The 12,499-nt window shown below is 39.1% G+C and overlaps 1 protein-coding gene across 2 annotated transcripts in view; it reads right to left on the bottom strand.

The window, feature by feature from the left end:
- The window catches only part of DGKI (diacylglycerol kinase iota), a 402,033-nt gene that overhangs the window by 96,332 nt on the left and 293,202 nt on the right, over positions 1-12,499 (bottom strand). For both annotated transcript variants that reach the window (XM_036328568.1, XM_036328569.1), the window contains one exon: positions 8,709-8,809. In XM_036328568.1, coding sequence (XP_036184461.1) covers positions 8,709-8,809 — 101 coding nt within the window. The remainder of the gene's footprint in view (positions 1-8,708; positions 8,810-12,499) is intronic.

Genomic DNA, 12,499 nt, shown 5'->3' with positions numbered 1-12,499 from the left:
AGCCTACTATTCCCCCGGCATCTGAAGCTTTGAAGTTAGAACACAGAGTGTGCACTCATTTATAAGTCAAGACCCCCAGGCCCTGAGGCGTCGTTCTATGTGCTGATGGAAGCTAATGAATTCGGTGATTCTTATCTAAAGCGCTGCTCAGCAATTCTTTAGATATGGCCACTCATTGTCTTGTTCTTTAAATTGACTTTCAAACTCTCTCCCTCTTTCCGAACAGTGATACCCACCCCTTCCTACTGTTAGCTAGGAGACTTCCTTCTTATTTCATTGAGTAAAGTAATCAGAATACAACTTCTGCTTCTCCCTAGTCCCATCTACTGCCTCTGTACCCTCCTCTGCCTTCCTTCCTTGTACTCTGGAAACCACTGTGCACAATCCCATCGCCACCTACTCAGTGGCACTGCTCCTGCAGTTGGCCGTCTGTCTCCTGAATCATCAGATTAACATCTTAAAGCAGCAATGGAGAGGTGTGAGGGGAGGGAGTTCTTCCTCTGCTTCCATTTGCATATGAACCCACTCTATTCACCTGCACCTTTTTTCACTGTACAACCTTTCATGAGGTTACTAATAACCACCCTCTACCCAAATCCAGTGATGCATTCTTAGTGTGCATCTTATGCCACCTCTCCGGAGCATCTGACAGTTGTCACCTCTTTTGTAAAACATTTTTATTCTCTTGGTTTTCAATCAACAAGCTCCCCTGTGTGTTTTTTCCTATCTCGCTGTATGTAGGGTCCTCTACATCTCCCCTAGCTCTGTTTACCACGTTTTTGAGGCCAAAACCTCAGAGGAAGGCATCCTCAAATCACCTTTTCTCTTACAGAGTACAGCTAATCCACCATCTGATCCTACCGGCATTATTTCCAAAACAGATCCAGAATCCATCTGTTTCTGCCAACTCCCTCAACTTCTCTCCCTTAGAATATCATGTTAGCTTTGTATCTGGTGTCCCCATTGCCCCCTTTGCAATCCAACCATCAATTCTCCTTTCAGAATCTAGAATAATTCATAAGAAATGCAGGCATGTTATTACACATCTTTTAAAATAATTCCAGTACCTTCTCATTATACTCCAAATGAAATCCCAAGCCCTGTCCATGGTCTGTCTACAAGAACCATCTATGTGCTGGTCCTTTCCTTCAACTTCAAAATCAGTTCCACCCCAGCTGCAACCAATCAGGTTCCAGCACATAAACTTCCAAGGATTCTGTCATCCCGGGGCCTTGGCACCTACTGTTCCCTCTCTCTGGGGACACTCTTCCCCCAGAAACCCACATGTGCACTTATTCTTTACTTTTAGGCCTCTACTTATATGTCAACCCTTCAGAAAGTCCCTCCTGATAGCCTTATCAAAGCTGGACTTCCTGGCCGGTTTGCTAAGTGGTTAGAGTATCGGCCCATGGACCAAAGGGTCTTGGGTTCAATTCCTGGTCAAGGGCAGGTACCTGGGTTGCAGGTTCAATCCCTGGTCCCAGTCCTGGCACATGCAGGAGGCAACCAGCTGATGTGCCTCTCTCACATTGATATTTCTCTCTCTTTCTCCCCACACCCTTTTGTTCCCCCTTTCATTCTCTCCAAAAATCAATGAAAAAAATATGTCAAACCTCAGAGGTAGCCAGGGGAGTGGGGAGTGGGGGTGGGAAGAGATCAACCAATGAACTTCTATGCATATATGCATAATACATGGGCAAAGACAATAGAGTGGTGAAGGCGGGGGGGGGGGGGGGACGACAAGGGCAGGCTAGAAGAGGTTGCTGGGGGACTAAGGGGGGCATATGTAATACTTTCAACAATAATAATCTCCTCCAGTGAGGATTAAAACAAAAAGCTAGAATCCTTTGTCACTCTTTTGCTCTATTTCCTTGTTATATTATTATATTATTTCTTTGTCTGCCTCTCCCACTAGAATTAATATAAGCTCTATGAGCGTGGGGACACTCCAGGGCCCCCATCACTTGAAACAGTTCCAGAACTATGGTCAATGGTTAGTGAATATTAGTTGAATTTATGAATTTATTATTTATTTCAGGATAGAGAGAGATCCAAAAACAGAAACCTGTTCAACAAACCAGAGTAAAGTAAATTAAGACAAAGTCAGTTTAAATACAAAAAGGCATTTTAAATGAGATTGTGAAAGATTTTTTAAAAACAAAATTACTATAAAAGTATTTTATATATAAAAAAATAAGAACTACTATATGGAGGAAATAGAGAACATAGTGATTAAATAAGTGTTCAGAATGTCAGGCCTTTGAATGGTTTCCTTAAGTTTTCTGTGCCTCAGTTGCTTAATATGTAAAGTTAGTACCTATAACACAGAGATGTTGGGAGAATAAAATTACATGACATGTGTAGAAAGGTTAAGAATTTCCTAGCTCACAGTGATAGTACAATATGTGTTAACTATTATTATTATTATATTTATTATATTTTTAATAAAAACAAATATAAGATATATATATATGGTAGAGAAGAACAGTAAAATAAACTAATCACAAAATTCTGGGTAAAGGTTGCCTCTTGAACATAGGAATAAACATAAACACACCAGCAAAAGGATGGCCAGTGCCTTCTGAGGACAGATTGATATCACTTAACTCAGATTTCAAAATGGAACGCTGACCTCTACCAAACAGAGGCCTAATCTCTCCTGCACAGCATGGGTGTCAACTTGTTAAATGAGGGGGAAAAATTCAACTGTAGATGAAGCCATTGAAAGAAAAAAAAAAATCAGTGTTTTTTGCAAACTCAGTGTGTTCCAAATGCTTGCACTCATTTATAATGAGTGATGCTCGAGTTTTAAAAACTTTCCTAAGGAAACATGTCAGGAACAAAATTTTAAATCCTATGTAATTCCTATAGGCCTAAGGATTTACTATAATGTAGTATGTCCTTAGGAAAGAACTAACTTAACCACTGCATTAAGCAGATAAGGCAAATGAAGCCTGAAGAGGATAAATGCATTACCAAGGTCATATAACTAATTAGAAGTTAGATTAGCTCTTCTCATTCTTGCATATATATTCCATCCCTTCCTCTAGCTACTTAAATGATATATGCTAGGAAAACAGGTACTTATGTTTCTATAGCTCTATTACAGTCCTTGTCACATGATAAAAATGCTCCAGCAAATCAGGTACTACTTCTGTTTGGGGATTTTTGGTTTTTGTCCACCACTGTTTGCTCAGAGTGAGCACTCAATAAATATGTATTGATTAAATAAAATTGAAGTCATCCTTCCATGCCTACCTAGCATCTGGTATGGTATCTAGCATAGAACTGACGTAAATATATAGCCTTCGAAAGCATGGATGCATCAACGAGTAGATAACTCCACCATTTTGGCATATTTATGGAATTCAATTGAGTTCAAATATGGAAACTGAAAACAATGGAAAATCCAGTGATCCACCTCCCCCAGGGTGAAGATGGGTTTGACTTAGTGACTCACTCACAAAGAACAGCATAGGGAAAAGGAAAAATTGTACTGATATAGTGGAGAAACCTAGCAAATACAACCGTAACCAAGTGAGCAGACTGTCATATTCAGGGATGTCATATGGATATCAGGGAACCCCTGATAAGATGGGACAAGAAGGGAACTTCACCTCTGCAGTATTCTTAGCAGGAACCCATAGCTCCGGTCTAATTAAAAGTAAGACCACAGAGAAAGCCAGATTAGGGGATATTCTACAGGATACCTGGCCAGTATCCCTCAAGACCATCAAGGTCATGAGAAAGAAAAAAGGAAAAGGAAAAACTGAGCAAGCGTCCCAGACCAGAGAACGCTCGGAGACATGCTAGCCCAATGCCATGTGATGTCCTGGACTGGATTCTGAAATACAAAGTCCAGGTTTAGTTAATTGTAATAAAGCAACATCACTTTCATTGGCAAAGGTACCATCATAATGCAAAATGCTGAACAACAGGGAAGCTGGGTGAGGAATATAGTATAACCCCAAGTAGTATCTTTGCAACTCTTTTGTAAACCTGTAAATATTCCAAAACAAAAAGGTTTTCTTTTAAGAAATTGGGTGATGCATACCAGATGATGCAATTATGAGACTGTATTAAAACTTAAGAAAGGGAATTTGCAGATATCTGGCCAAACGAGCAAATATGAGCTTTCAGTGTTTACACGTTTCATAGGTTTAAACATCTTGCCATCATGGCAGCCTCTTGTACTAGTCAACACCGGAAAAGTAAATTGAACGATTAATTGTGTTTTGTTCCCACATTCTTTCTGTGATATTTTTCAGTGTTTTCAATTCTATTTTGCAATATGAGAAAGTGATTCGGTGGGTGGTGGTGGGTTCACTTTGAAGTGTAGAAGTGAGCCTGGATTTTTGGACCTGAGATTAAGGAACAGTGTGACAGTAGCAACAGCAGCCACAACAATCCTCGCTACCATTTTTGGAGGGCATGCTAATGTGCCAGATGTTGCACCAGGGGTTTCACATACAAGATTGCATTTAACTCTCAGCACTCTATGAGGTTGCAATTATATTCTCATTTTAGAGATGAGATATTTGGTGATCAGAGAAATTACTTTGTCAAGGTCGTGAGATTCAAACACACACATTTCCAACTCTTCTACCAAGTCAGTAAACAAAAGGCAGGAAAATTCCATTACAATATCATTAGTCTATACCACAGAATCATATACTGAGATTATATATTATCTATTATACATTATATATTACATATTATAAATATCCAGATAATATCCATTATACTGAGATAATGTATATAAAAGGGTTGTTGCATGTAATATTTGCTATAAAGCAAATGTTAGTCCCCTCCTACTTTTATAGGCTACATCTGCTTTCAATTAGTTCTAAACTGGTTTTTGCTTTTGTGTTTTAAGTCCTAGACTTTTATGAATTATCATAGCAGCTCAAAAGTGCAGAGTAAGCTAATGCCAGAAGTAAAGTTTAGTTTATGTGGAATAGAGTTAAATCTTGGTCAGTATCAAGTTATTCGAGATATAAAAAATAGGTCATATATCAATGAAACTCTTTTCAAGTTAGAAACATAACAGATTTCCTTTAAAATTTTTTAAAAAATTGAATGTAGTGGGGTGACATTAATTAATAGGATCATATAGTTTTCAAGTGTACACTTCTATGATACATGATCTATATATAATTACTACATCCCACCCTAAGTCAAAAGGGGTAGGGTTGTAAAGAACAAAGGGGGCCAAATAGATGGCAATGGAAGATAACAGATTATCCTTTGTCTAGACTACATCAGGGAAAGGAAAGAATCTCCATATACCCCCTAAACTTTTTTACTTCTTACAACTAGTCTAATAATAAAATAATAAACTTGACACAAGGCTAAATTAACAGGACAAAAACAATTTAATATGTATGCATGAGCAGTTATAATATGATCACAAAATGAAGCTCAAAGAAATCACTGAATCAGAAGCCTTTTTATGATTTTTAGACAAACAATACATTTGTGAAGAATTTACAGGACAAAAAAGTTAGTGTCTGTCAGAAAGTTATCTAAGCAAGGGTTGGGTATTGATTAGTGAGGAACCTAAACACTTTGGGCTTGGATAGTAAATTAATAAAGAGGCAACCAGGTTTGTTTATGCAGACTCTTTGGCTCTGGGTTCTTTAAATCTAATGATAAGAGAAACCTCTGCCTCCAGGTCCAAAAGAGGGCCTTTAACATGGGAGATTTATGTCCTACTTTTAGGGGCACAGAGAGGTCAGTGTTGTTCTTGCACTGGCTGTTTCTGAAGTAAGCAACATTAATTCAAAATAAACAATATGCTACTGTGGGATACTTCAGGGCCTGCTGGGACTCCAACAATTATATAATGATGTGCTTTATTATGGACTTCTTTATATACTTTATTCAGATTATAAGAGTGAGTCTCTGCTGTCATTATATTATAAATTTACTTTAGGAAAAATTTTTAAATATGGCCACTTTCTCTTTATGTTCTACCTTTTAAGTTGAATAAATTTGCCACCCTTGGACAGTATAACCATTATCTCAGGGTTAATAATTCATAAGCCTTGTGAAGAAGGCTCAAATTGCTTTACCTAAGTCTAAAATTTACCAGCAAGAGCTGAGGGAGGGACTGGCAAAGACTAACCTTTTCGTGCTATTATTTTAGGGTGAATGCCCCCAGGTAAGCTGGAGCCAAATGAAAGGAGAATGAAATGTATCTGAAATAGCTCAGTCATCCTTTTATATGCTGAAACAAGCCAGGCTACTAAAAGGGCTGCCGTCCTGTAATCACCGAGGAGTCCTGCCTTACAGAGGAAAGCAGGGCTTTGTGAGACAACAAACATTCGATTTGTAATGTAATATAAATAATGATGCAGGCACATGAGCAAGATTCTATTAAACAGTGATGGCAAACAGCCTGTGATGCCTGGATCAATCACTTGCTGTCTCATCAAAAAAGGGGACTAATTTTTAAGCCAAGTAATGGAGTACTACTCTAGTTCAGATTGTGAATGTGGACAATAAATAAATGATCTAAGAGGATTCATTCCCTTTTTTCTTCTGGGATGCAGGTCAGTGGATTCCTAGACTCCTTTTATCTGGGTGTGTTCTATGAATTTCATTTAATTAATGCTTGTAAAATAAGATATCTACTTTGGCATGTATGTCACCGATGGACTTGAACTGGTGTTTGCCTTTATACTCAACTTGACCTCTGCCAGCCTTCCCATGAACCTGTGGTTAGTTTCAAGTTGAACCCAAGCAAAACAGAGTTAGAAACAAGTAAAAACCCCAAAGGACAAACTTTCCTGTACAACCACAGGTTAGAAGCGTCATCACCATATATTAAAAGCAGAATGCCTGAGTTGGCCATCTTTACTTCTAATTAATATATTATAATCTTTAAACCCAAATCTTTAAAATGAAATAAATTCTTGATTCCCTCTTTGAGTGTTTCTTTGTACTTTGGGTCTCAAAGACACTGCTGAATTTGTTGGATTTATATGTACACCAAGTCACCTCCCACAATTTGATATAGGGTTTCCTCATACAGAAACTGTATCACATTAAGATACGATGAGTAAAGCACCTGCCAAGAAGTATCATCTTGTGAAACTCAGATCACAACTACCTCTGGCAATGACAGACAGATAATGCATAGAATAGACAGAACAGATCATTGAAATGTACAGAGAAGCCAAAAATCCCTCCCCACTCCCAACTGACTAGCTTCAGAGTTGATGGTAAGATGCAAAATAGTACAAACTTGAGATCCATTCTCTCTTTTTATTTTTCAAGAATTGTAATCTCTTTGCTTGACTTGAGAAAGAATAAAAACACTATTCTTTACAATTAGTTATCTCTGAAAGTCAGTTTCACATACATTGTAACTAAACCTCCCATTTCAAACATATATATCCATCACATTACGGGTTAAATTAGATTTTGTGCTAATCTGTCACTTGTAATCTCATTTACATTAGAAAATGTAATCTCTCATTGACAGAAGGGAGTAATATGGGGAATTTGCCCTCCTCCACCTCCAACTTTCCTACCAAAGGAAATGCGGGTGAAGGACAGAGTGGGGGAAACTAACCCGGTATTGACACAGAAAAGAGCCAAGAGGACTGAGGAAGCTGAAGCAGCAGAGAGAACTGAGAAGGCAGTAATTTCACACAGAATTCCCTAGTAGGTGACTGGGCTGCCATGGAAATGGGTCCTTACTCATCGCCACCTCCAGATGCAAAAGTCCTTGCACCCAATCTTGAGAGTGTCCCTGAATTCCAGGATTTCCATCCACCAAATCCCACTCCAAATCACAGGTTCAGGAACAAGAGCTTGGAAGGCATTCTCTCAGAGATGCAGCCCGACTCCACCCCTGCCAGTTTTAACTATTTGCATCTTCTACAACTCTAGGCAGGTTCACGCTTGGAGCCAGTTTGGAGTTTTAGTTCATAAACCTCTGGTTTTGTACAAAATGCCTTTTTCTCTATTAGCATCCCTGCTGTATCCTTGGACACTGGACCTGATATTCTCTGACTTTGATTGCAATTGACTACTGACCCCCATAATTATGGGGGGGCATAATAGTGACTAGAATGTAAAAAAAGTGCCCAATAAGTACTGAGGGACAGATGTAGTGAATACAAATTAGTTCTCTATTTCAAGAAATATTTAGAAAATGTGAACATAGAGAAATAATTCATATATTGACTCAATTTAAGATTCTGGAAACAGTGACACATCCTCAAGGAATCACTTTATCATGACATTGAATGTGACTTGGGCCTTGTTTTAATATCATATAATCACGTAACAGCTAGAAATGTTGGACGTGTCCTCACCGATAACTGTCATGAAGAACGAGGACAGTCCTCGATGATGCCAGTTTCCAGGAAGACACCTATGCTAGATGTTACTCTACTATGTGGTGTCACCACCTTTCTGCTTTCTCATTTTAGATAAAACCAAGACTTCAAGTGGTTAATAAACCAACTGGTCCTAACTTGGCATCTTGAGCAGGAAAATTTTATTCCATGCTCCTGTTGCATTTTCTTCAGTCCACCTATCATCACTTGGAGTTCCCGTGTTACTTCCCTTCCCTTCCCTTCATTTCTCTAACCATGGTTTTCAGATCCGAGATGAATCTATCCATCGAACCAAGGAAGATCAAGAAGATGAAGATAGGCAGATCACAGGAAATCAATGAAGCACTTCCAACTTACAAGCTTCCCGGAGTTTCTCTTTGTCATAGTGGAACCCTTCATAGTCTTGCAAACTGATTTTGTTCACGCGGATCCTCAGGCGGTCTGGGATAGACTGGGGACTGCAAAACAAGAACCGCATAGTCAGACCAAAATGAGAGTGGAACTGGGAGTCGTATGCACCCGGGGGGACTACATGTGATCCTGTCTTCGTTCTTAGAAGAGAAAGTTCACTGTCAAACAGAATTGTGGGCTCTTACAAACTATAGCAATGACCTGGAGAACACATCCCCAGAACCACAAGTTTCTGAAATTTAGGTTAAAAACATGGAAATAAGCCGGAAAAGCTTCTGGAGACCACTCATATCATATTTGCTATTAACTTGGTAAAAATGCTAAGATCACATGTTTAGTTCCACAATAAATTACATGCAGTGAATCTGAAACAGTGAATAGTGGGTAGAGTGATAAAGAAATGTTCTAGGCAAATAAGCTGTAACAGCCAAACGTGCCAGCTTGACCCTTATAAGAGACAGGAAAACTATAAAAAGAGAGCTAATGATCCCCAAAAGTACAGGAGCGAGACTGAAACAGCTCTAGACACCTCAATAGTCTCTGAGAGCAACTCTTGGTCAAAACATATCACAGTGAACACTGCCTGTGAGGGAGCCTCTGAGCATCGCAAAATAAAACTCAAAATTAAAAATGTGCACCAAGTACCTTCCTTAGGAAGGAAATGAAGTATGCATTTCATTTTCAAAGAATTCAATCCATTCTAGTTCATGATATTAAACAATAAAGGGGGTAGTACCGAACTCTCCGAAGCAGCCTGTTCATCTTCACAGACTTCACCTGGATTCCTTGAATGTTCTTAAGTAATACTTTCAAAATAGTTTAATTAGGGTTATTAGTTGAGTGAATCAATTTAGTTTTCATCATCACCATTACAAATCGATATATTTCTTTAATATATTAATAAAACACAATCCCCACGTGTCCCTGAATATTATACTTAAATTTCATTGGTTCAGAAAATTTTCTCAAATAAAGGATTACTTCTTTCTTCTATTATGGGATAAAAGTCACCATTGACTAAAGTAAAAAGAAGAGCATTACTCCTTCATTCATTTTGGTGAAGGAAGGAAGGAAGGAAGGAAGGAAGGAAGGAAGGAAGGAAGGGAGGGAGGGAGGAAGGGAGGGAGGAAGGAAGGAAGAAAAATGGAAGGGAAGGGAAGGGAAAGGAAAGTGAAAGAAAGGGGGAAGGGAGGAAGGAAAGATAAAGGAAAGGAAGGAGAGAAGGAGGTAGGAGAGGAGAGGAAAGAAAGAAAAAAGGAAAGGATGGATGGAAGGAAGAAATGATACTTTTAAAAAATTGTCAGAATACTGCTACTACCACCTCAAACACACACACACACACACACATACACACACACGCGCACACACACACACGAGTGTATTTAATTTCATTACAATTCTGTTAGATGTAGAGGGAAAATAATTTAATCTAATTCTCTTGTCTAAAACCACATTTTAGGGCAAAGTATAGTTAACTCCCTCCATATAGACTCCCACTCTACTCATCCCCAAAGTAAAACACATACTCCCTGTATAGATATATGTGTACATCCATACATAGTTCTCTCCCCCGAAACACACACACACATACACACACATTTATATATAAGTGCATGAATTCTAAAGAGATGGTGAACAGATAAAAATGTCTATAGTTTACTGAATTAAAAATTAAGCCTACTAGTATACTAAACCATGAGATGGGTGCTTCTGAGGGGAAGTTGAGAAGCCAGATTTAACAGCTGCATTGGTCATTCAGCCAAAGGTGTTTGCTGGGTGTCCAGTTTGTATGAGGCATTGTGCTGGACATGGACAGGCAACTGACATAAATACTTACGTATTTAAAGAGTTATAGCTTGACAGCAGCTTTGTAATGAGTGGAATACACTTTAAATATCATGCGTACTCACACCATCAGTTACAGATAGGAAAACTGAGGTTCAGAAAGATAAAGTGAATTCATGGTCACACAGCTACTAAGTGGCAGAGCTGGGAGCAGAGCCTTGGACTTTTCACTCAGTGGTTTCATGCTCCTTATATTATATGATGCCAAGAACCCCACGGATTTGACAGCAAAGCCTAGAGCAGTGATGGCGAACCTATGACACGCGTGTCAGAGGTGACACGCGAACTCATTTTTTTGGTTGATTTTTCTTTGTTAAATGGCATTTAAATATAGAAAATAAATATCAAAAATATAAGTCTTTGTTTTACTATGGTTGCAAATATCAAAAAGTTTCTATATGTGACACGGCACCAGAGTTAAATTAGGGTTTTTCAAAATGCTGAGACGCCGAGCTCAAAAGGTTCGCCATCACTGGCCTAGAGCCTGGATTCGCAGAATCAGATGAGCTCAGTGTTGTGCTCACAGTCTTTTCTTTATCAATCGACAATCAGTGGGGGTGGTTTAGTAAACTGGTACATTCAAACAAGAGAATGCTGGGCAAATATTACATGATTGTGTAGATCTACATTTATGTAGGGAAACGTCTGACAACAACATACTGGTAAGTGAAAAAAGTCATGGGAAATTATACAGGGTGGAATCCCCTTCATGTACACTGTGGAACCTTGGAGGTTGTATATGTAGAGAAATTTCTGGAGAAAATGTTCAATGAGCTGGTCCCAAGTGGTCATCTCCATGTGATGGGATTTGGCAATTATTTTACATTAAGCGTCATCATTTTTAGAAAAATCATATAATTATTTTTATAGTCTGTCAATATATATATAAATGAATGATGATAACTCAGGACAAGAGTAAAAATAGGAATTATAGCAGAGTGTTAGGTATTAGATGGGAAAGATTTTCAGAGATTAACAGAGTGACCACACAATGTTCATACCAAATGCTTATCCTGAAATAAAGAGGGGTCTAATCCTTTTATTTCCAAGTTCACCCCAATGACCTGCATGGACTGTAGTTAGTAAATATTTTCCTGCAAGCATAGCAGATAAGAGGGGAGCTGGAATCATAGAATGTGGTGGTCCATCATACTCTGTGATGGGAGATGAGTGAGGATAGAGGTAGAAAAATCTCTCTCTATACAATATTTGAGATAACAGCAGGCCACTGACAGTGACCTCTTGTCTTCTCCTGTAGGCTGGAGCTTCCAAGACTAAGACCTGGCTACAGCAGTAGCAACAGAGTGGGAAATAGGAACCAGAGAATGGATCCAGTCACTGTACCCCTCCTCCAGGGAGCTCCTCAGGGCTAATAAGTGTGTGTCACCTTTATCAAGTTCCCTATCAACAGCCTTCTGCCTCCCAGCCTGTCATCTCTGCCTACCAATTCCAACCACACACTGTTGCCTCCGGAACCACAGCCTCCCACCAATCTTCCTGACTTAAGGGTGGGCACACTGTGGATGAACAACAGAAACTTTCATTGGAACAGAGCTTTCAGATCCCACATGAATTCACATATTATCTCGTTTCATCTCTGGAATGATCAGCTAAGCAAGATGGAAGAAAACAGAGACTCTCTCTAACCACCTGTCACGCTTTTCTATCCAACTTCCTATACAAGCACTGTCTTGTTCTCAGCTCCCGTCTTCTGCCAACAACACATCCCCCATTCCTGCCAGCAGCAGGTTACTTAAACCCAGTTTACTGATCAGGACCCTGCGTTTGGCCTGCCATCAAATGTTGCCATTGATGAGGCCCATCAGCAAATTTCAAAGCCTTCCATCCTGGAGACCATGGTGGAAAACCTCTTGGAATTATTCTGTGCCTCA

Source organism: Myotis myotis, unplaced genomic scaffold (assembly GCF_014108235.1).
Source record: "Myotis myotis isolate mMyoMyo1 unplaced genomic scaffold, mMyoMyo1.p scaffold_m19_p_11, whole genome shotgun sequence".
Classification (NCBI taxonomy): Eukaryota; Metazoa; Chordata; class Mammalia; order Chiroptera; family Vespertilionidae; genus Myotis; species Myotis myotis.
Note: the sequence above shows the minus strand (reverse complement) of the source record. Positions and strands in the feature narration are given on the sequence as shown.